Raw genomic sequence first — 23,254 nt, 5'->3', positions numbered from 1 at the left:
TGAATCTGCAGCAGCCAATAATGTAATAATGGCCAATAATAACTTTAAGTCAATAATGTCATAAAAGCTAACACCAAAATCTGTTGGAGGCTTTATTTAAAGAATTGCAGCTTATTCATGTTTATATTACTTTGTTATTACATTTTAAAGGGATTTCTAAATGTTACCTAATATCATTTCACACAACATATTGACTTTATCACAGGTAAAATACCTAAAAATATCATTGGTTATTCCACGAGACCATGTATGGTTTCAGTCTAAACCAGACTAAGTTCTTTTGAAGCCTTTTTTTATTTTCACATCCTCCAGTTATAGATCCATATAAACCGAAACTGGCTGCATATTTGATGAAGTACAATAAGGAAGATTCCTCCGTTACTCATTAACCTCCCAGACTTTACACCCGTCTCTCTGGATCGCAGCAGGAAGCTGACTGTGCCCGGCCAGGGTGTGTATTCACTCCGATTGGAGTGTATCTGTGCTGTTAAAACCTGTTGACTGGCCTCAGTGAGAGAAGACAGGCGAACATGAGCGACACCTCAGACAGCGACAATGAGATCTCCTTCCAGGTGAAGGTAGGCTCCTTTCTGATCGCCGTGTGTGTGTGTGTGTAGGGAGTGTTGTTCATGACTCCAGGTGTGTTGCAGTTCCTGGGCCGGGTGGAGGTGATCCGTCCTGAAGGCCTGCAGATCCTGGAGGAAGCAGTTCAAAACCTGAAGGTCTTCCTGTCTTCATGTCCCCAATATGACCTCCGGAAACAGCAGAGCCGCCTGCGCTCCAGTCTGAACTGCCACTTGTCTTTGCTTTGCTTTAAGTCGGTTTTACAGTGTTTTCTAATGGCGTTTGAGTTCAGTCTCAATGGAGGTTTTTATTTCACTTCTGGTGTTTTCTGAGTGATCTTTTATTTTTTTAGAAATTTTAATTTCATTTCTAGTTTTCTGTATTATTATTATTATTATTATTATTATTATTATTGTTGTTGTTGTTGTATTTTGATGTTTTATTTATTTATTTGAACTTTTTGATTTTATCTCGGGTGTTTCTTCAGAATTTTTAAATACTTTTTTAGTACACCTGTTTACTCAGAGACTTACATGACAGTTGACCTGGATGTCAGTATATTACATCATATTCTCTGTTTTAGACGTCCTTCTGTGATTCACGGCGCAGTAAACAATCCTTATTCTTACATAATTGAAGAATCAGTTCATGACTTTTGAGAAAAAGAGCCCAGATTTTTGTTCCTGGTCGTGGATCAGTGTGAATCATGCTATGGATCACCTGACTTGTTATCCATCATAATTTTGATCTTTAAAAAGATTCCCACTGTTATGTAACATGCTATTCTGCCGTTATCTCGCTCCTAGACGCCAGATAGTTACTCCACAGAGAAGAAGGCAAAGAAGAGCAAAGTCCACGTCTTCCTGTCTGTCAGTGCAATTGACATTTTGGAAAAAAAAACCAAGGTGACGGGCCTACATTAACTTTGATTTTTGATTAAAAGTGTATCTGAGAGGCCTCCGAGCCTGACGTCCTCCTCTGACCTCCTCCATCAGTTCCTGCTGTACTCCTGCCCTCTCAGCACCGTGTCCTTCTGCGCCGTGCTGCCCAATTCTCCTAAAATCTTCGGCTTCGTGGCCAAACACCCTGCGGTGGACACCTACCACTGTTACCTGTTCCAGAGCAAAACCTTTGTGAGTACGACTGCGGCGAGCTTCACACACTGCAAACATACATTCAGGCAATAAAAAGTTAAACTCTTCTCGTTCCAGTGAGACGCTTTAACCCTGTAAAGCCCAAACCATTAAATAATTGACAGAAAATTCCAATTTTTTGAACTTGGAGCCTTTATTAGTCCCTCTTAACAAACAAAAAAAAAATTTTTCAAATATCATTTTCCATTTATGAGTTTCAATTTGTATCATATTTGATACATCAGGTCACAATGCTTAGCGATTGTTTTTTTCCCTGAACAAACAAAAACATAATGAATCAAAAACAAATCCAACAAATGTCTATTTCCAAACATACAAAGTGCTGCCATAATGCAGTAGTTGGAAATCCACCAATGGAACTGACTGGGTGGAAGCCTGAAAAACATAACGTTCAGTTATTTTTACCCATTTTGCGGTTCACGACCTTTTCACTTTGCATGGTGGTAGGCTTGAAAACAGTTTCTGTCCTTGTTCAAGCAAAGATGCACTTCTGACAGTACACATGGGTAAAGTGGCCTGTGCACTTCTTGCATCTCTGTCGGGTTTCCCATGTTGGAAAATGATTCATGACATCCTTTCTCACATCAGGGGGGACCTCAGTGGTTTTCCTCTTTCGGGGAGGGGTTGATGTTGCTTCTGGAGAGGTCATTGGTCTGCCACACCTTTTGACTTTTCCTGCCCTTGTGAGGGCAGTGCCAACAGAAGCCTGAAACCTGAAAGAGGTAGGGGCTTCTCCCCGGGCTGCAGCTTCTCCAGGTCTCTTCTGTAACAGAACCATGCATTGATTACTGCCACTGTAACAGTGTGTCACCAAATGTAAATGTACCATCTTCGAACCTCGTACCATCCAGTCAAGCCTCTCTTCAGAGTCTTCCTCAACGCATTGCACCAACTCGACAGATGGAAGTTCAACCTGTTTTCTTTTCCACCGATATATCTTCCTTTTCATGTTACCCCTTGCCAACTGCTTCAGTGTTGTGTCCCTTGATTTTATTGTGTCTTCTGGGACTTCTGGTCTTTTATCATCATCACTACTATCTGGGATTTCCTCCTCATCCTCATCACTGCGATCTGAGGTTTCCCCAATCTTTGCAGTAGGAGTCCATTCTTCATCCTCCACATCATCGTCATCATCATCATCTTCCTGTATCTGCTCTATGTCACTTGAATTCCCATCCATAATCATTTTGAGAGCATCTTCAGCACTGTATTTTTTGGCCATCTAAAAACACACATAACAAAAGATTGTGATTTTATTCTAGTTTTATCAGTTTATTATGTAAAGCAGTAAGCAAAAGGAAGTTACAAGAAATCAGATCATGGCAACACTGAACTAGTCATCAATCACGATAACATACCAAGTTACATATCTATTTACTCTAAAAATACCAAATTATTTCATTTAAAAATCAAAAAGACTGTATACTGCTTGATGTTTTATATAATGCAAAAAATCCAAGAAAAATGATAATTGACTGTTTCAGTGTTTGATGACCTTATATACCTGCTGTATCAAATTTGATACACCATTTTCAACACGGTTTTACTAAAACATATATTATGAAATTTTAAGTTTTTTCACATTGTATGAACCCAGTAACTGTTCCTATTGATGTTTCAGTAAAAAAAATTATGTTTTTCTTACCTTAACCTTTTCAAACTTGGCAAAGTTCTTCTCCAAAAACCACCGGCGTCCACTTCCTGATTCATGGCAATCTTGAAGTGTCACTGGAAGGACCGCTAATGAGTGACTTACTACCCCCTGTTGGTTTATCTATGCACTGCATGTATCTGATTGTATACATCAGGTTTTTCAGGCAAAAAAATTCCACACTGCTCACGTGGAGGGCTGACAAACTCATGTATCAAATATGATACGTTTGGCGTTTTAGGGTTAAATACCTGGGTAATCTTTCTGTATAGTCTGCAACTGTCATAACACTCAAGGATTTAGGATAAACCTTATTTAATCACATTAGTTCTTTTCCTTGTATTCTAAAAGTGTGTTTTGAATAAATAAAATAAAAGGTGTATTAGGGTTCAAGCAGATGACTGATATTGATCCCAGAAAACAAAGTAGCAGCAAACATGAGAGGAAGACAGTCCCCATGCTTCAGTTTTGAACTCTGTCCAGGGTCACGTGCTGGTGTCAGTGATCGGAGATGCTTTCCAAGCTTCCAAGAAGGAGGAGGAAGTCAGAGGAGGCCGAGACCTGATCGTGGAGGCGTTGAGACATAAGGTTAGGCATGGAATGCGTTTCTTCTAATTATTATTATAAACTCCTATGCATTAAATGTTTGCAAGGCTCTATTGACTGTTGTATTTTCTTTGCTTGTTCTCCAGAATAAAGTCCTGCAGAAAGAGAACGATGAGCTGAAGAGAAGGCTTGCAGCACAAAGCATCATTTAGTGTTGAACGCATGTATACAGGGATTCTGCAATAAAACATTTGTTTTCCTTTTGGAAACCTTCCTCAGATTTTCAGCACAATGAAACGTGTTGAAAATGTGAATAATGTGAATAAAGATATGAATGAAGACAATGTGAATACAGATAGTAAAAGTCTGCTGGAGTAGTAAGAACGTCCGAAGGGACATAATGTACCTGCAGTAACCAAACTACGACAGCAGAGGGCAGCAGAGAGCTGCGCAATTAGCAGCTGTCGGTCAAGAGGAAGGCTGATGATGAGTTCAATGTTCAACTCTATGGCTCGGAAATATTGATTTTCATTTCACAATGTACAGCCGGTGTTGGTGATGGAAGCTACTCTGAGGAGATAATAAAATCAGTGGGATGGAAAAATAAAACCCTGGTATTTTGTAATGTGTGGTTTTTAAATTGGAACACAACACGCCGCACAGAGTTGGAAATAGCACCGACCGTGTTGACGGACGAGCGCGCGCACAAAAGACTTCCGGAGGCTCCGTGAAGGCAGCACAACGTGAAGCTCCAGTCGGCGGTGACAGCGGGAGAGAAGCGTCGCCGCGTCCGGGACAAACCCTCCGCTCAGTCCGGGTACAACCCGGGTACACTCCGTGTGGAAGGTGCTTAAAGTTCGTGGTATTAATATCAGTGTAGCTACAAGCGGCTCCAGCCACGTGGAGGTCTCCCCACTGGATACCTGTTGGACGGCGGTGTTTGCGGAGCGGCTAGCCCCGTGAGGTGTTAGCCGCCGCCCCGGTGTCCCGGTCTGGTCCCGGTCCATGGCTCCCGCTCGCCCGCCTGTGAGCGGCCACTAGCTGACACTTCCTTCCTTCCTTCCACCCGCCATGGGGGCGCGGTGGTCCCGCAGCGACAGCAACCTGTCGCTGCTCCCGGGCCGGCGCGGCGCGGACCGGGGGACGGAGGACAGAGACTCCGATAACGAGTCCCTGGACGGGCTGGTCCGGAGGGAGGACATCGCCCAGTTCCCGTACGTGGAGTTCACCGGCAGGGACAGCATCACGTGTCCGACGTGCCAGGGCACGGGCCGGATCCCGTCAGGTGAGTGGAGACAGGTGGAGGACCAGGGTCTAGACCCTAGACCAGGTCTGGACAAGGTCTCTGGCTGAATACACCCGGTGAAGCTGATGAGTGTGTTTCACATCCCAACAGTGGAAACCCTCAGACACGCCCAGAGCCAGGTGTATTTAGGTTTTATTAAAGTCTGTCTCTGTCCTGGTGGTTCTGGGGGGGTCATGGTTGTCCTCGGGTCAGGGATGTAGAGGCCTAACGTCCTAAAACTCTCCACTGATCTATTCTGATCTCTCGTTTTATTCCTCCCGTTCTTCTCTCAAAACTTTCAGAAAACTCATCATCAGTCTGGACATCAGACTGTGCTTTACAGGAATAAAATACTTTATGGTAATTTTAGATAAAGTAAATTTCTAATTCCATGTTGTTTACATCCATTTTAGCTGGATATGGCAGGCTACCATATATCAGCCGATACTTTAGTGGTATTTTATGACCTTGAAGTTACTTTGAGGTGTAGAAATGCTGGTTTTAATTTCCCTGAACTGATCTGCAGGTCAAGTGAACGAGCTGGTGGCTCTGATCCCGTACAGTGACCAGAGACTGCAGCCTCAGAGAACGTGAGTAGCAGGTGTCCTGGGCAGAGGCGAGCCCCCTCACCCCCCCACCGCCGTGTGGGACCCTCAGAGTGACGCCGCTTCCTCCTCTGGCCTGCAGGAAGCTGTACGTGGTCCTGTCGGTGGTGCTCTGCCTGCTGGCCTCCTCCCTGGTGGCCTTCTTCCTCTTCCCTCGAGCCGTGGTGGTGGTGGACGACGGGGTCCGCTCCGTCACGGTGCGCTTCGACCGCTCCAACAAGAGGGTCCAGATGAACATGACGGTACGTGAAGCTGCCTCGCTGTCAGACGGTGAAGATAAGATGAACCTGTATCAGGCCCACAGGTGGAGAGAACCTACAGAACAGCAGGAAGGACGGAGCTGCAGCATCGCTCCGTCTCTTCACCACATGAAAGCCTCAATCTTCAGATGATGTGAAACGTTCACAGATCTTTCGTTTACAGACTCTGCAGATCTTGAACACAGTGGTGGAAACGCCGTGTGTCACACTGCGGTCTGTGTTTAGTGAATTGTTTGTTTCACATGTCTCCATCAGCAGGATTGTGTCCAGAATGTGGCGGCTGAGCGTGTTTTTGTGTGAGCGTTTTCCTCGCTGCCCTCGGTCCCGAGCCAAGACTCTAACGTGAACAATGTGATGCTGTGAGAGATGAGTGTGTGCTCTGTGAGCTCGACTCACACTGCCGGCCTTGTGTCTGTCCCCAGAGCGTGATCAACTTCACCAACCCCAACTTCTTCTCGGTGCTGGTGGACAGCGTGACCTGCCAGGTGCTCTACATGAAGACGGTGGTCGGCGCGCGGCAGCTGGACAACGTCACCAGCATCCTGCCGCTCGGCCAGCGCCAGGTAGGAGCGCACGCAACACCGCTGTCTCTTTTCAGCCGGGGGGCGGGGGTGTCGGGGTTGTGAAAGCGGCCCTTCCTGCTGTGCAGACGGAAGGCATCGTCACGGCAACACGTGATACTGTTCTGCTTCAGTTTGAGAGTCTGCAGGAAAACAGAACGCTCTGTTCCAGCCTGGCCAAGCGGCTGGTTAGAGTGGATCAGAACTGAAATGAGCCCTGAACGCTTCGTGTTTCCACCGAGCGTCTTGTTTCCATGGCTACAGCTAAACGTGGTGAACGTGTTGCAGTGTTTCACCTTTGTCCAGCGGAGTGACACACAGCAATTAGCGCCTGAACACGTCACACACGTGACTGGCTGCTCATGGGACTGCAGGAGCCTTGTTTTTGTTCTTCTTTATCTCAGCTCAGACTTTGCCCTGCTTCAGCCGGACTCCTTGGTTTCTGCTGTGTTTATAGTAAACATTGTACCAAGACGGGGAGTCACGCCTCTCTGGACCGAAACATTGTTCTTATTGTCCATCTGCAGTCGTTGCCAAAAGTTTTGAGAATGACACAAATATTACATTTTCACAAGGCTTCAGGGTTTTTCTCAGATTTTTCTGTGGTGTATTGAAATATAATTACAAACATTTCATAAGTATCAAAAGCTTTTATTGAGTTCATGCAACTCGTCAACATTTGCAGTGTTGACCCTTCTTTTTCGAGACCTCTGCAGTTCTTCCTGACATGCCGCCACTCAGCTTCTGGACCAAATCCTGACTCATTTCAGTCCATTCTTGCATAATCAATACTCGGAGTTTGCCAGAATTTGTGGGTTTTTGTTTGTCCATTCGCCTCTTCAGGATTGACCACGAGTTCTCAATAGAAGTGAGATGTGGGGAGTTTCCTGGCCATTCTTTATGTTTTGTTATTATGGTACTTTTGCTTCATGGGAAGGCGCTCCATCTTGCTGGATAAGGCATCGCTCATCAGCAGACTGCTCTTGGATGGTTGGGAGAAGCTGCTCTCGGAGGACCTTCTGAAATTCAGTGGAAATGTTTTGTGGAATAATCCATGCCTTTATTACATCTCGGCTGGATTACTGTAATGCACTTTATGCCAGTCGTCCATCGCTCGTCTCCAGTTGGTCCAAAATGCTGCAGCGCGGCTACTGACTGGAGGACACAAGAGGGACCACATCACTCCCATCCTGGCCTCCCTCCACTGGCTCCCTGTGACCTTTAGAGTCCATTTTAAGGTTCTTTTATTTGTTTTTAAATCCCTGAATGGTCTCGCCCCACCTTACCTCTCTGAGCTGCTTCACCTCTACACTCCTGCTCGGTGCCTCAGGTCAGCTGATCAGCTGCTCCTGGAGGTGCCCAGGTCCAAGCATAAGCTCAGAGGGGACGGAACTTTTTCTGTTGTGGCCCCCAAGCTGTAGCCTGGCATGCCAGACTGACTTCATGTGTTATACACACAAGACAGTCTGGTACCGCACCACTGGCGCAGCACTTCAAACAGGCTGACGAGAGGCGGGACTATTGAGCGGAGAGAACCAATCCAAGAAACAAGGCTGTACGCAGCGCTCCGTTGTAATTTTGTAGTCCAAGACATGGGATCATGGCATGGAGTTTTACGTCCGTTTTACCCCCAAATTCCACCCGATGCTTAAGCGCCGTGCCGGCGTCTTGTTCCTGAAGTCAACCCACACCGGGAGCGTGGTGAAGCGCCACGCCGTTTAGAAGCGGCGACCTGAAGTATCACCAGCGCCGTGGCGCGCGCCTCCGTTCTGGTGATCCGTCGTAACACCGGCGCTTCTGGGACGCGGCACGGCGCTTTGGCGTCCAGTGGAATTTGGATGTTAAAGAAAAGCCTTCAGAGCAGATTCCTGCTGTGGTTTCAGCCACAAATTCAGTTCGTTCAAAACTTCAGAGCCGTGATAAAAGCTCGCTGTGTTGCGGCCGCCACCATGATTGTTTTGAGGGGGGTGTAATATGACGCATCGCTAACTCCTGCCTCTTGTGGGCTGTGATTGGCCCGGCAGAAGTCAGATTCAATTGGCGCGGTACCAGACTGTTTCCCCATGTATCCCTGAGCATGCAGAGACAGTCTGGCGTGCCAGGCTACCCAAGCTGTGGAATGAGCTGCCACTGCCATCAGGCAGGCCCCCTCACCGTCCATTTTTAAGAAAGATCTTAAAACACATTTTTAATTCACTGGCTTTTAACCCAGCCTGAGACTCTGCACTTGGTTTTTTAATGTTTGTCTTTTTTTTGTTGTTGTTTGTTTTGTGTTCTTTATTCTTAATGTGTTTTACTCTTGCACTTTTGTATATTTGTGTCTTTGTACAGCACTTTGCGCCAGCTTTAGTTATTTTTAAAGTGCTATATAAATAAAGTTGAGTTGAGTGGATGAAGTTAATGAACTGCAGTGTAGCTGATCACTCCTCCTAACATTCTGGACTATCTGCAAACATAAAATCTGAAGCAGCAGACTTTGTGAAAGATAAAATTTGCGTCATTCTCAAAACTTTTGGCCACAACTGTTCTTAACACGAACACAGCAGCTGAATTCTAACTGGCCCGTCTCCTGCAGGTGAACTACACTGTGAGCGTGGAGATCGGCAGCAGCGCCCCCTACGTCTAGTAAGTGTCTGCTGCTCCAAACCCTCCCAGTGAGGAGCGGCAGCCGGACTGACCCCAGTGAACCTTCTCTTTCAGTGAGTTCTGCACCATGCCCAGCATCAAGGTGCACAACATCGTGGTCTTCATGCAGTAAGTGTCTCCTCAAGCAGACGACCTGGTGGGAGGGGGGCAGAGGTCACCGGGGCCAAAGGTCAACACGTGAAACACAATATCAAGACTTTTGCTTCACAAACATAAAATATCTCGATGGAAAGTTTCTCAAGATTTAAAGCCCTATTTAAAGAATTGCTTAAATAGAAATTTAGCTTAAATTGAACAGGACTGCCATTTCTCTAATAGTTAAAACATTATTATTCCCATTTCCTGACTTGTTGGGATGTTATTGAGCGTATTACTCTTCAGACGTTCTGAATCGGCTTCCTTCCAGCTGATGTCTTTCTAAACCGAGACGCTGCTCAGCAGCCACTTCCTCAAATTTGTCAGTGAAACCGTGAACATCTTTTAATAGCAGCTTCTTCCTCCGCACGCCCAGGAAGCGGCTCGACGCCGTCCTGTGGCGACACACAGCTGCTCAGACGTTCAGACGTCCTCCTGTTTCAGCCCTGCCGCTGCTGAGACGGGAGGACAGGAGGACGCCATGACGGGCTGCAGCTCAGCGTCTCCCTCTCTGCCGCAGGACCTCGGTGAAGACCTCCTACATGGTGAGGACGTCCCAGAACAGCCTGGAGGCGTACCGCTACATCGACTGCGGCTCCAACAGCACGTACCGGGCGGCGGCCCAACACGGACTCTTCTCCTCGCCGGACGCCCCGTGAGGGCGGCGGTGGCGGCGAACACCGAAGACGTCTGAGTCTCTGAGCTTTTACACTGAACTCTAGAGCGAACACACGGCAGCAGAGTGTGAGTTCTAACAGGCAGGAATCATCTACTGGCTTTTTACACCCAGACCGTCACCATAAGACACGCCCACTCCAGGTCTGGGGTTCGATTCCTGATGCGGGTTCACTTTACTCTCTGAGGATAGAGTCGCGGGATCAGGATTAACTTCAGGTTGTGGCTTCGTGAGACGGCTTGTTTTCAGGGATTAGAGGTGGAAAGCTTGGCTGATGTGATCGTTTGTTGGATTTGAAGTCAGGATTAGGGATTAGAGAGATTCCAGCTCTTTGCTTCAGCGAGTCGTGTTGTGATTAGAGTTCTGGGTTCGTCACTGCAGGTAATCGGTTAGACTGAGGTTTGGGCGGGTGGGATTAAATTCTTTATATTAAAGAAGATTTCAGGTAAAAAAGTGGATGACGGTTTAGTTGATTGGGGATTAGGGGGTAGTTAGGGATAAGGGGTATTTAGTAGGGGTTTGGACAAAATGGTTTGTTTTGGGTTCTGGTCCATCCTGATACTGGAGGATTGATTCTGGTTCTTCAGAGCCGTCGGGGTCGTTTCTCCATCAGACTCAAAGTTCCCAACTCTCCTCGTTTTTTTTTTCTTTTTGCACCTTGAAAGTTTTTTTTCTTTCTTGTCTTGAGTTAGAAACTAGAACATTTAGTTTTTAAATGACTTGAAAAGTCATTTCTTGGTACTTCGTCTCCTCACACTGTTCCTCTAAGCTCACCTGCAAACTGGAGCCAATGTTCTCACTTTGTATTGGATCAGGGAAAAACGGTTCTCTCCTCCTGTTAAGGGCTTTAACCTCCGAGTCTTTCACTGTACCCAACGGTCCGGACGCTTCTGGAAACTGAGCTGTAAGACTTGATTTGAAGGAGCAGCTGCTGCAGCTGGTTGTTTTATCCAAAGCACTTATTTTCAAGCTTGATTCTGTTTCTGAAAGTGAATTAAAGGGATTGAAAATAAAAGGAAAATAAAACCCCAATGCTTGTTTTTTGTTGTTGTCTTGTCGGGTCAAGTTAAATTAAAGATTAAGTTGGAAGTTGACACAAAATGAACACACACTCCTTGTAACACTTCAGTTTACTTTTTTATTCTTCATGTTTTTACATATAAAATAGCAGAATATCCTTCTCAAACATACAAATGTGTCCTTTTGTCTTTAAATGTTGTCCTATAGCTGCATGTGAAAATATATTACTACATAATATAGAGATCAACAAGAAAACCGACCACAATATATATTATCGCTGTAGTTGTTGTTTTTTTTTCTCCTTTCTACTGAACAAGGCAACACTAAATGAATGCAGAGTACAAAATAAGTACAAAAATATAAAGCAAGATAAAAAGCTTATTAATACCAGAGTGCTTTCTCTTTGGTTAAGTACGACCGTCTGGTTTGTTTGTTTCTTTGTCTTCGCTGCTTTTTCCCCCTGATACACATGCTCATCTTTACCTCGATTTACCCTCACACACACTCATACTAACACACACACACACACACACACACATACACACATACTGCTGGCAGGTCAGAAACTTCCGGTTGACCCTCGGTGGAGTTTCCTCCTTCGCTCCGGTGAAAAGAGTGAGCGTGTACGAACAGGATTGTCCTCCGTGATTAGAGTGCTAAAGATCTGCTGTACAAACATCCCAAAACCTCCAGAAACACCACGCCGTCCAGGCTTTGGTCATTTTTTTAATACAGTGCAAGGAAATGTACTCTGACGGAGGAAGAAGATGAGCGAGCGTCGACTCAGGGGCTTTAGCCGCGTAGCATCTTCAAACACTGAATATTAGCAAGACGACAAACTCCAAGCAGCTCCACGGGAAAGGGGAGAGACTGTCAACTCTGTTAAATCAAGGTTTTTTTTTCCTTTATCAAGAGATATACATTAAAAAAATATTCTCTGGAGTTTCTGCCAAGTTTTGGTATCGTTTAGCGTTAGCACGCTAAAACCATAGCCGCTGCTACTGGTGTTCCAGGAAAGCTTGGAACGAACAAACATGCAATGAGTCTGTATAAAATCTGATTCTCACAGGTTATTCTTACTGTTTGTGACTAAATTTGCAACATTTTGCTTTTGTGCTCCATAAGAACGGAGATCCATTCAATATGAGTGACTCAAAACCCGGAAGTTACAGAGATTACTGTATTTTCCAGACTATAAAGTCCATAATAATGTGTCAGGAAGAGAAAAATGAAAACATGTATAGGTCTCGTTTATTTCCCGGGTCCAGATGTAAATGGTCCGTTTCTTACAGGACCGTCTGTGACTTTGTTCCTCAGCTTGTAGCCCATGATGAGCCTTTGTTGAACGCTTCCTGCCGTAGACGGTTTTCTTTTTGCAGACATTAGTCTTACTCTGTCAGTCGAATCCAGTAATACTGGAGGTCTGTCTGTGGTACGGTAGCAGCGTTCTGCTGGCATACAGTGACATCTAGTGGTTCCAGATGGTATGTACCGGTGTTTTTTGATATTAACACTGTATGACCAGTTAAACAACTAAAAAATAACGTGACTCAGTCTGAAAAATACAGTAATAGCAGCCCGTTCCAGGCACCTGGAGGTCCACTTGGATTATCTGTCAACCACACAGGCCACCATAGGCGGCTGCTTTCTGTTTCTTCATCAGTAACTCATCGGAGGAGACGCTGCTCAGTGAGTCGTTTCCTGGTTAGATCTGAGCTCTAAACGGCAGCGGCCCCTGGTTCGTGCTTGCTAGCCTTCCTCTGAAGCCTCCTCGTCTTCTGGAGGAGTTGTAACGCTGGAAAAGCTGGAAAAGGTGGAAAAGGAAGACTTCACATGTGACAAAAAGTTCCAAGATGAAGTCAGAACCGAGGAGTCCTGACAGGCGGGTGTGATCCGGGCGAGGCAGCGACCCTCTTCCCCTCCGTCTACCGGCGCTGGGACAGCATCACCTTGTTGATGAAATTGACGATGGCGATGGCGGGCTGCTCGGGGTCCAACTCAGCAAACAGGTGGCACACGTTCTCCGCCACGCTGCCGGGTTTCTTGGCCACAAAACCGAAAACCCTGAGAGGAGCAAAGAAGGGAGGTGAGGAGGAGGAGGAGTAGGACTGCGACTGATCAGACCCAGGGGGGTGAGGACGCCGCGCCAAGAGAAGATCCAGTGTGTACAGGTCTTATGCTGATGATCAGCAGGTTTATTTCACAGGCCTTGAGGTTAGTAAGGCAGCATGCTCCGACTCATCTTGTGTCAATTTGAAGACGACTTCTACCTGTCAGGTGGAGGTTATCATCTTCATCGCATGACCTCAATGCTAACCTCCAGCAATTAGCCAGCGTGTGTTGGCCTGATGTGGCGGTTATGTAACACGGGGTCATGGCGGACTGGACTCTACTAACTCAATCATGTCCGCTGGAGTGACTTTTGGCCAAGGCTCACACGCAACCTGACGCCATGCAGAGAGTACGAAGATCCTCCACTTCTCACACACACAAACACACACTCGCATACACACAGAGCACTTACTTAACAGCGGTGTTGTCTGAGTTAGTCCACCTACAGCCAAGAGAGAGAGAGAAACTGGACTAAGACACACCCAAACAGGCAAAGAGGCGGAGAAACCAAGCGGCGTCAGCCACAGCCGCCATGCTCGCACGCAGTGAACGAGCCGGCCTCATGCACCGTAACTGAACGCCCTGCGCTCAGGAGCAGGCCATGCCGGGACAGGGACAGTGCAGTGAGTGATCCCGCTGCTGGGTTCAGCTGAGCGCCCCCTGGTGAGTTTCCCACCTCCTGTCCTTTGGATCGATGCTGCTGAAGGTCACGCTGTTGACGGGGTAGTGTCGCCTGAAGAAGACCCTGCCAGGGGGAAGAGTGAAGCGGTGAGGAGAGGAGCTCCGGCCGTGCCGTGTGACCGTGGAGTGTCTCCTACCTGCGCTGGCTGTCGGTCAGGGTGATGCCCTGCGACGTCACCTTGAACTGGACCACGGTGGCGGACGGTCGAGGGCTGCGGCCCAACGTGGCGTCCGTGGCCTTGGCGATGGCCTGTGGACCGGTTAAGGACTCGGTCTCCACCGAATTCAGGTAGAGGACGTTACAGGCTGAGGGAGGAAGGAAGGAAGGGCTGGACTGTAAACCACATTCACTAAAAAGAACAAAGTCGAATAAAAAATGTTGAGGCGGAGGGTGGAGGATTTACCTGCCCCTTGCTTCAGGAGGTCTGCAGCTGTGCTGATGTTACTGACCGGCTGCACCTCATGCACCTCCCCGATGAGATCTGAAACAGACACAAACAACACGCTCAGCAACGGAAACGGCGTGAAGCGATTCCGGTACGAGGCAGGAAGTCACCTTTCTCTGGGATTCTCAGAGCGCAGGGCAGAGAGATGGGGGTGATGGAGTGCTGGTAGACCAGCGCAGAGAGGCTCCCTATGGATCACACACAAACACCACCGTCCTCAGTTCATCTCAGAGGGGAGGAGAGGATAGTTCTCCAGGTCAACAGATCAAAATGTGTTACAAACTGACCGAAGTAAGGCTCATTCTGACACCCTTTAATCTTGACTCCTCGGGGGCCGGTCTCTATGAGGAAGTGCCGGACCAGCTGCTCCAGAGGGTCGCTCACTGCAAGATCACAGCGACTGGTTTGAGTTTCTGCTTTCCAGGAAATCCACTGAACAAGTCACAAGATGTTCAGGTGAAAAACTGAGATTTGACCTTTGCTGCTGTGGTTGTTGACGTTAGGAGGAGGCGTGGCCACTTTCAGGGCCAGGCCGTAGGCGCCCTGGAAGGAGTTGCTGTCTCTGATCAGGAAGGCTCCCGGATCTCGCTCCTTCAGAGCTGCGATGGCTGTGAAGTGAAACCAGATTAGGAACAGAACTGACTGTTTCTAATGCGTTTAAATAAAGATTGTGTGGAATGTGAGCGGCTCTCACCTTGCTCCCTGGAGATGCCGGGCTTGTACCAGAACCTGGAGCTGTCCTGGACGAACTTGACGCTGACCCTGGTGGCAGTTTCTGCCTCCAGAGACGACGCTTCATCGCTCTGGCCACCGGGTGGTGCTATTTCCCCCACGGTGGGGGAGAACGTGACGTGGTGCTGGTGCTGGACGGTGCCGGCGGGCTGCGGGGCGGGCCTCGCCCCGTCCCCGGGGGAACCCAAGTGGTTGGGCGGGTGCCGCTTCTCGGGCAGCGGCGGCTGAGGGTGGGGCAGCGGGATGGAGATGGTGGAGTAGTTTGAGTGGGGGCCGGAGTGCAGCTGCGGAGCGTGGGCGGGGTAGCAGTGCCTCCTGCTGAGGTCCGGGGCCCCCCCGTGCTCGCCGGCGGGCTGGTAGTGGAGCGGGGGTCCGTGCTGCAGCGGGTGGTTGGGGTGGTGGGGTTCCGCCCCGCCCAGCATCAGCCTCCTGCCCAGGGTGGCGAAGCCGGGAACCGGGGTTTCCGAGAGGGGGGAGCCGTCCGTGCTGCTGGCCGCAGGCTGCGGGGACGATGGCGGGGGTTCGGAGGTAGAGGCGCCGCTGGGTTTGGGTTCGTCCAGGTGGGGGTCTCTGCTGGGTGGAGCTCCGTTGACCTGCGGCAAAGCCGGTCCTTGAGGGTGCGGTTCCGGCTGAGGCGCGGCGGGGGCGTCTGAAGGACTGGCGGCGGGGGAGTGAGGCTGGGGGGGCGGATCCAGGGCGGCGGGAGGAGGCGGAGCCTGGCAGTGCCTCTCGGCGGGGGCATCTGGGCTACAGTGATGCTGCCGGGGAGTGCTGGGGGAAGCGGGTGTCGGCGCGGCGCAGAGGTGGGGGGCCTCCGGCGGGACGGCGGCGTCTTTGGCAGCCGGCGGCTCAGTCCTGCTGCCCGGGCTCTCCACAGGCTCCTGGAGGCTCTTACCCTCAGGGGGGTGTCCGTCCTGAGGAGGACACGTCTCGCCGTCACAGTCGATGATGTCTGTCGTCCGGATGTCGTATTCCCTTCCTCCTGGGCCGGGGCTGCAACACACACACACACACACACACACACACACACACACACACACACACACACACACACACACACACACACACACACACACACCATGAGAACACGTTTACCACCTTATCAATCAACCGAAGAAAAAAAAGGCATATATAAGTGAAAGTCTAGTGATCACAGATATATTATGTACTGATTTATTTGACCATAAATCACATGACACAACTAAGACGAGGTGCGACTTCTGATATATTGTTGTTGTAGAATCAGGTCTGAAGTTTCCCTGGCCTCCTCAAAGTCTCTCCTCAGACGCTTTTCTCCTAAAAACAACGTACGTTGCTTCAGACGTGGATATCTTGGTAACTCAGGATCAAGGCCAAGTGCACTAAAAATAACCCACAAAGGTTTCGTCTTGGAAGAGTTAGTGTGTTTGTGTGGCACTTTTGTTTTCGAGGTCGTTTTGAATTCCTTGTGGCCACTTTGCACAATTTTATTGCTACTTTGTGGATTTCTGTGGTAATTTTTTATGTTTTCTTGACCCCTTTCTGTTTTTCTAGCATTTCGTTGGCTTTGTTGGCCAGTTTGAGTGACTTATCTTCTTTCAACCATGTGATTATTTTAGAGTCATGCAGCTTGATTTGTGTGAAAGTTTCTCATGTCTGCAGTGCTGCAGGCTCCGACCTGGATCGTCACCGTCTCTTGGAAAGGATACTGTAACTGGGTTTTCTTCACCACAGATGATGAAATCTTGGAGTTTTCCTGAAATCTGAGCTGAGAAATAAACTTTTACTCTATTTTTGCAGTCATTTGTTTATTTGTAAATCACAATTTTTTTTTTTTTTTTTTTGCAATTTTGTCCAGAGAAAGTTCTTTGCTATGTTGTTTTTAAGCAGGTGAGCTACAGATGAAGGCATCCTTTTATTTTGATTCTGTTATTTGGGATTGTACATCTGCACGACTTTGCTTGCATGTTGTGGCCTGCTGGCCCCGCCCAGTGGACTACCTCTCCTGTGTGCGCAGGGGGCTGCTGGTGTGCACGGGGGTGGGCGGTCCGGACATGTCGGACGGCGTGGAGCATGCGGCGTGAGCGTCTCTGTGGGGCCTCTTGAAGGAACCCTGGGTAATGTGATCCCTCCAGCCCACGCTCTCGCCGGAGCTGCGGAGGCCGTCTGGGAGGAGAAGAGGACCAAGAAACAACACTGTGTGTGATTTATATCTACGCTGGCGATAAGAGGCAGTGTGTGAGTAACATGTGAGGCATCTGGAGAGGGAAACACTGGTTTTCAGAGCATGGAGTCACCGGTTCAGGATAATTGATTCCCTCTGTATTCCTGTGAAAGGAAACACGTTACTGAGCGTCTCCGCCTCGGCGTGACTCACCGGTGTGTGAGTCAGAGCTGTACGACTGCTGGGAGTCTGGATGGTGGTGGTGGTGGCCGTTGCCGTGGCTACAGGGCCCCGTCATGGAGGACGCTGGGGGCAGGGGGGACGTGGACTCGGACTGGTAGCCCGAGGCGTAGCCCCGGCTCTCGGACGGCGAGGGCTGGTAGGGCGAGCAGGGGCAGACCTGGCGCGGCGTCTGGTAGCCGCTGCTGCTGCTGCTGTACTTCAGGTCCAGGTGGGAGTGGGCGTGCGACCTGGAGGCCTCCGGGTAAGCCGGGTGACCCGACGGCAAGGGGTCAAAGGTGAAAGCCGGAAGGCCGTGGTCCGGAGGGCCGTAGGACGCCACCGTGGCTCTCCTGTGCCAATACTCCGCCTCTCTGTCTCGCTCCCACTGCAGCTCGGCCTCCCTGTCCCGCTCCCAGTGCAGGGACAGCTCCCGGCCCCGCCTCGGACCCGGGTCCCGCTCCCAGTGCAGCTCCGCCTCCCTGGCCCTCCGGAGCCCCGCCTCTCTCTGCTGAAGCTCCGCCTCCCGGTCCCAGTGGTAGCTGTCGACGCGATCCAGCCTCAGGCTGTGGTAGGGGGCGGAGTCCTCCCTCCGCAGGCTGCAGTCCCTGCAGGGACAGGCCGGCGGCGGGAGGCCGTCCATCACCATGATGTCGTGGTAGGTGGGGCTGGCGGCGGGCTTGGCGTGGTGCGGGTGGGGGTGGTGGTGGCCGTGCGGGTGGTGGTACGGCGGGTAGTCGTCGTCTCGGCAGCAGAGGCGGCCCGGGGCGGACAGCGGGTGGTGCAGCGGGTGGCCGTGGGGGTGAGGGGCGATGTCGGGCGACGGGTACGGACAGACGTGCCGGGACGGCGGCGTCTCGGAGCAGGACCGGTGCAGGTAGTGCGGGGGGCCGCTCTGCCGGTCCCACACCAGGTCCGGGGGAGGCAGCGACTGGTGGGGGTGGGGGCTGTAGTGCTGGCAGAGATCCATGTGCGACGGAGGGGCGGCGGGGCTGGGGTTGGCCGCCGGCGCCGCCCCGTGGTGGCCGTTGGTGCCGGGGGCGCGGTCCAGGCAGTAGCCGTTGGGCATCAGGAGGGTGCGGTCGCAGCCCGGCTCGGCGCAGCGCTGGGACCGGTAGCCGTCCCGGCAGGAGCAGGACCGACTCAGCCTCAGCGTCCCGGTCCGCTCCGACGGGAGAGAGTCCCCGTCGTCCAGAATGGCGGTCTCCCGCTCTCCGTCCGGGTTCCCCTCGATTCCCCCGAGGAGGCGCTCCAGTTCCTCCCTCTCCTGCCGGGTGGGGGGCGGGGGACGGACGGGCTCTTCCTGGCGGTCGTGGTGGATGGACGACGGGGTCAAATGGAGGGAGTGGGCGGAGAGGGCGGAGTCAGAGCCCTGAGGGTACAGGTGGTCGGGCCGGTCTTCGGCCAGGCCCCCCCCCGGGCTGCTGCCGTTGGTGGAGGTGAAGGAACCGGAACTGGGACCCCGGCGCTTCTTGATCTGAGCGTAGAGACTCCCGTCCAGAGGCCCCCTGGTGTGGGCGATGTCTGAGACAGGAAACCACAGGAAGCCACGGGTCAGCACTGGTCTGGACCTGATCCAGGAAAACCTGCATCGCTAGGTGACTTACCTTCCAGGCTGTCCTGGTAGCGCTGGTTAAAGTTCTCGTAGGAATCCCAGCGGACCACTGGATCCGCCGTGTTGTAGTCCACGGTCACCGCTGGGTCGTTCTTCTGGTATTCACGGCCTGAGAACAGAAAAATCAAAGGCTTTCTTTTTCTTTCTTTCCTTAATCTGGACTATAAATAATTTAAGAAAATGCTAACTGCTAGGTTTTAGTACTATTCTTTTTTTCATTGTTTTGACCCGCTCTATGCTGAACAGCGAACCTTTGATCTTCTCGGGTCCGGAGGAGAAGACGAACTCCACGGTGGCATCAGATGGAAAACGCTCGTCTGACGAGAAGGAAAATAAAAATGTTGAACAAAACAGAGCTGTGTTTTCAAAGAGCCTGTCACATACTAATCCTACATCCACCCGTTTACGGTCCTCTAATGTAAAGGACATCTCCACATGAGACCCAGATTTATGTCCCGTGCCTCTGAGATGTGGGTTTCGGCAGCCCTGCTGTTTACCATGCAGACTGATACCTTCCACAGATGTGTCCTGTCCTGTATGGAGCCACCGTAAAGGACGTGTTGATGTCCGTTTGTGATGTTTCATCTGGTGAATGCGTGTAAATTCTTCTGTCTGACAGAAAGCCAAACCGGGGAGGAAATGGAGTGATGTCCATTATGGAGGTGTAGATCAGATAAACCCTCATTAGAGGACAGTTAGAGACACGGTGCGGCACACAGCTGCAGCCTCTCTGGGGAGCTGCTATTGCGTCCAGGACGGGGACTGAGCGGCTCCAATTAGGGTCTTTATTCAACCACAGTGTTATGAACACGCCGCCCACAAGACGCAAGCGGTGATTATCTGACCGCCGCTGACAGATTCTGCTCCAATGACGATTTTTAAGAGTCCTGCTTTCAAAAACCAGGCTTATGGAGCGATATCATTTATTAATGCTGTGGAAACAGCTGCAGAGTAAATAAACTATACTACAGCTACACTTTTCTTGTTGATGTTGGATATATTTTGTAAAACGTACCGTAATAAGGAGACTATTTAATGAAAATCAACGTACACTCTCTGACATCTGCACAGAATAGTTCATGTTTTCTGAATATTTTTTGACTTTCGATGATCTATCAATACTCCACAGCCACAGTAACCAGACTTATTGATATCAATACTAAATGCTCCCCCAGGAACGTCACATTTACTGATAAACAGTCTCTCTGATCTCATTGATCTTTTTCCTAACTTTAACCCTCACTGTGACTTCTTGTTGTAGCCTGTCCCAGGGAGAATACTTTTACTGACATCTTTGTCAAAATCCAACATGATCCTCCTTGGTTTTATGCTAAAAACTTCTATTTCCAAAGAAAACATTGCGAAGATTCTCAAATCCAACAAACCTGTGTGCCGTGGCTGACTGAGAGTGAAATCTCAGCAAATCACTGAACCGTTCACTAAGTCTTTATAAAAGACATGATTCATGGAGCATTTGGTTTACTTATGATTCAACACTAGTTTCACCTTTTCCTTCATGAGAGCAATAACATTTATTCGGCAGATTCAGACGGGAAATGATCAAGACCACTTCTAAATTATTTCAAGCTTTTCTGCCACCAGATTCAAAATTATCTAATTTATTCCTAATGAAATGGGAAAATCTCTCATTTCTGGTGAGTAGAATCTGCAGCGCATGCTTGGAACGGGGATTTACGGTGCTGAAGCTGAACAAACATGACTAATGTGCCTGTATCGTCCTTGTTTTTTCAGGTGTTGCTGAGCGGGCCGCCTCACCGGTGCAGGCCTCGTCCAGCTCGCCTTTGCCGAACCACAGCTGGGACCCGTGGATGGTGCAGGTGTGGAACTGCAGTCTGAACACGGTGTCCCTGTCTGCCGTCTGAGCCCGTCTGTGGTAGCACTTGACCTGCGGGGGAGGAAGCCACGCTGGACGATGACGCGCCTGAGCCGTAAACGTGCGAGTCTTTGTCGAATCTTTGGGGCAAAACTCACCATGATGTCTCCCTTCAGCAGCAGGGCCGGCTCGATGGTCACGCTCAGGCGTCTGCCGCCGGTTCCTTGAAGGTCACTGCAGGCAGAACGAGCACAAAAACACGTCTAACACGGCCGCAAACTCAGAAAGGAGGACTGGATTCTGGGAGAAACATGGCGGACTCACTAGATGCCTGAAGTGTAGACCAGCTGCATGGACTGGTAGATCTTCACGAAGGGGAAGTAACCTGGAAGGACGGGAGGAAACGGTTCGGACACGGCCAACATGGAGGAATGTGCTGAGTGGCGTCCCCTCCTCCGGGACACGCTCATCAGATTAAAGACAAACAAGGGAGTGAGTGAAGACGTGAGTGTGTGAGGGAATTCAATAACGCTGCTGCTGCTGCGATTCAGGGAGACAAACAAGAGGAACTGTTTCTGTGGCTCGGAGGTTAAACCTGGGGAGTAACTCCACCGGGACGACGCTTCTCCAGTTTGAACTGACCGGAATTTACATGTGAAGCAGAATATCTTTGGCGTATCGTGCTGAAAAAGTTGATGTTAATGTGGGATGAATGGATGAACTGATAACTGAATAATTACCTCCTTCTCCCTGGAAGTTAGGGAGTGACGGGATGAGAACCTGGTGGAGGAAGAGAGGGCTGCTGTTCATCTTGATGGCCCCGGACAGAAGGCCCCCGAAGTAATAGATATACCTGGAGGAGGAAGAGCAGCGGTGCTCATCACCAGCTGGATCAATATCCATCTGAAGCGAGCTCCAGGAAGCAGCGGCTTCATCGGAGACTTTCCTCCTGACCCCTTGACTTTTCACTAAATGTTCTTATGAAATGCAGCGGCTGTTCAGAGCTTCAGAGTGCGTCACGGCGGCGGCGCTCTGCGGGAAACCTCCAAGTCAGCCGGACTCGGGCTCCTTTGATAAAAAGCCAGCAGGGATTTTCAGTCGGCTTTCCAAAAAAAAAAAGCCATCAAGGAGCAAACTCTAATGATAAGGTGTTATGTTTGGCAAATTATTCAACCAGCGGATCACTGCTGCTCTGTTTTTCCAGGGATAAAAAGCAGATTAGAGTCTAATCTGTAATCAGACGACTTCGACAGAAATACTGAGAGCTTTATCGATTCCAGTGTTGACTCAGTTCACACTTCTTTCCTGGTAAAACCTGGATCAACCCGAGAGAGAAGGCCGCCTCAAACACTTTGAACGGGACAGATTCATCTCTGCTGACCAGGAATACGAAGAGGAGAGAAGCTTTTAAATGCCTGAATAATTAGAAGAGTGAATTGCTCATGAATGTGAGGGACTGTTAACCTCTGTAGGAAACTGAGAACCGCGGAATTCATGTTTCATGTTCAAATATAAAACAGACTTAATGTTTGAAATCTTTTAAAATGTCTTTATTTCTTCAGTGAGTGACTGTCTTTATGATTTTAACTGAACAGTCATGTCAAAATCAAACTTTCAAAATAAAAATTACTTTCAAATCATCACTTTGGCAGCTTCTAATAGCAGTTTGAGTCAAGAGGAGCGTTCTCTATTAGGAAAACAGTCTGAAAAGTTATGAAGCCTGAGTGAAACAGTGATGTGAGAACAGACAGTGAACTAAAGACGAAAAGAAGAAAATCTCGTTGATTTTTCTGATGAGGGAGCTGAAGTGTTAAGACGCTAACTTGTTCCCAGAGGATTTTATGAAACGTGTTGTGTTTTTCTTTTTGATGAAAAATGCTTTTTTGCAGCCAACTTTTTGACTTTAGATAAAAAGTTAATCCGATTAGCCTCAGCTCGGTGCTCCTCCAGCCTCTTGATAGATTCAGACGTTCAGCATGAGGAAGAAAACACAGATGAACAATAACAGATCAAGGAGCTCGAGTCTTCAGCACCAGTGTGGTGGGTTTTCTCTGATAAATATACGTGAACTTTTTCTCTTTCCAGATCCTGAAAACGGATCCAGGAAGGGAGAACCCTGAAGAAGCTCCACCCTCTTCCAGCTCCCCCTCCCATCGTACCTGTTCTGGGACGGCTGCAGGGAAGAGGACACCTTATCTTCACAGAACTTCCTCATGGCCAGAGTACTGAGAGCCTGGTCCGCCCTGCGAGGAAACACACACACACACACACACACGACTCCAGATATGATTTCCAGCGTGGGACTCCAGCAGACGGAGGAGGACGCAGCTGCTCACGGCCCACAGGATGAACCCTTTCCTCTGCTGCTCC

At 49.4% G+C, this 23,254-nt stretch overlaps 3 protein-coding genes and 1 long non-coding RNA gene across 9 annotated transcripts in view; 2 read left to right on the top strand and 2 right to left on the bottom strand.

Annotated features, from left to right (window-relative positions):
* The first annotated feature begins 530 nt into the window (after nucleotides 1–530).
* On the top strand, nucleotides 531–4,127 carry LOC115407464 (PTB domain-containing engulfment adapter protein 1). Its single transcript, XM_030117810.1, has 6 exons — nucleotides 531–578; nucleotides 651–722; nucleotides 1,371–1,469; nucleotides 1,560–1,697; nucleotides 3,853–3,957; nucleotides 4,062–4,127. Exons 1-6 carry the CDS (start codon nucleotides 531–533, stop codon nucleotides 4,125–4,127), a joined length of 528 nt encoding a protein of 175 aa, XP_029973670.1.
* LOC115407638 (uncharacterized) lies at nucleotides 1,805–3,832 on the bottom strand. Its single transcript, XR_003933652.1, has 3 exons — nucleotides 3,364–3,832; nucleotides 2,563–2,940; nucleotides 1,805–2,481 (listed from the first exon to the last, which is right to left on the bottom strand). It is a non-coding gene; the product is annotated as an uncharacterized LOC115407638 (long non-coding RNA).
* Nucleotides 4,128–4,643: 516 nt separating the features above from the next.
* Nucleotides 4,644–11,131, top strand: LOC115407637 (transmembrane protein 106C-like). Its single transcript, XM_030118056.1, has 7 exons — nucleotides 4,644–5,200; nucleotides 5,727–5,790; nucleotides 5,888–6,047; nucleotides 6,488–6,628; nucleotides 9,201–9,250; nucleotides 9,326–9,379; nucleotides 9,927–11,131. Exons 1-7 carry the CDS (start codon nucleotides 4,987–4,989, stop codon nucleotides 10,063–10,065), a joined length of 822 nt encoding a protein of 273 aa, XP_029973916.1. The 5' UTR covers nucleotides 4,644–4,986; the 3' UTR covers nucleotides 10,066–11,131.
* A 69-nt stretch (nucleotides 11,132–11,200) lies between these two features.
* The window catches only part of tns2a (tensin 2a), a 51,006-nt gene continuing 38,952 nt past the window's right edge, over nucleotides 11,201–23,254 (bottom strand). For 5 of the 6 annotated variants that reach the window (XM_030118050.1, XM_030118055.1, XM_030118054.1 and 2 more), the window contains 18 exons: nucleotides 23,044–23,127; nucleotides 21,625–21,737; nucleotides 21,209–21,269; nucleotides 21,043–21,118; nucleotides 20,827–20,956; nucleotides 19,302–19,367; nucleotides 19,043–19,159; nucleotides 17,430–18,959; nucleotides 17,053–17,218; nucleotides 15,036–16,066; nucleotides 14,818–14,949; nucleotides 14,629–14,724; nucleotides 14,452–14,529; nucleotides 14,300–14,377; nucleotides 14,033–14,201; nucleotides 13,891–13,959; nucleotides 13,627–13,656; nucleotides 11,201–13,166 (listed from right to left, as the gene is read on the bottom strand). In XM_030118050.1, the coding sequence (XP_029973910.1) occupies nucleotides 13,028–13,166; nucleotides 13,627–13,656; nucleotides 13,891–13,959; nucleotides 14,033–14,201; nucleotides 14,300–14,377; nucleotides 14,452–14,529; nucleotides 14,629–14,724; nucleotides 14,818–14,949; nucleotides 15,036–16,066; nucleotides 17,053–17,218; nucleotides 17,430–18,959; nucleotides 19,043–19,159; nucleotides 19,302–19,367; nucleotides 20,827–20,956; nucleotides 21,043–21,118; nucleotides 21,209–21,269; nucleotides 21,625–21,737; nucleotides 23,044–23,127 (4,165 nt within the window). In that variant the 3' untranslated portion in view covers nucleotides 11,201–13,027. The remainder of the gene's footprint in view (nucleotides 13,167–13,626; nucleotides 13,657–13,890; nucleotides 13,960–14,032; nucleotides 14,202–14,299; nucleotides 14,378–14,451; nucleotides 14,530–14,628; nucleotides 14,725–14,817; nucleotides 14,950–15,035; nucleotides 16,067–17,052; nucleotides 17,219–17,429; nucleotides 18,960–19,042; nucleotides 19,160–19,301; nucleotides 19,368–20,826; nucleotides 20,957–21,042; nucleotides 21,119–21,208; nucleotides 21,270–21,624; nucleotides 21,738–23,043; nucleotides 23,128–23,254) is intronic. The other variant, XM_030118052.1, reaches the window with a different exon arrangement.

This window comes from Salarias fasciatus, chromosome 20 (assembly GCF_902148845.1).
Source record: "Salarias fasciatus chromosome 20, fSalaFa1.1, whole genome shotgun sequence".
Classification (NCBI taxonomy): Eukaryota; Metazoa; Chordata; class Actinopteri; order Blenniiformes; family Blenniidae; genus Salarias; species Salarias fasciatus.
The sequence above is the reverse complement of the archived record's forward strand: the minus strand, read 5'-3'. Positions and strand labels throughout refer to the sequence as shown.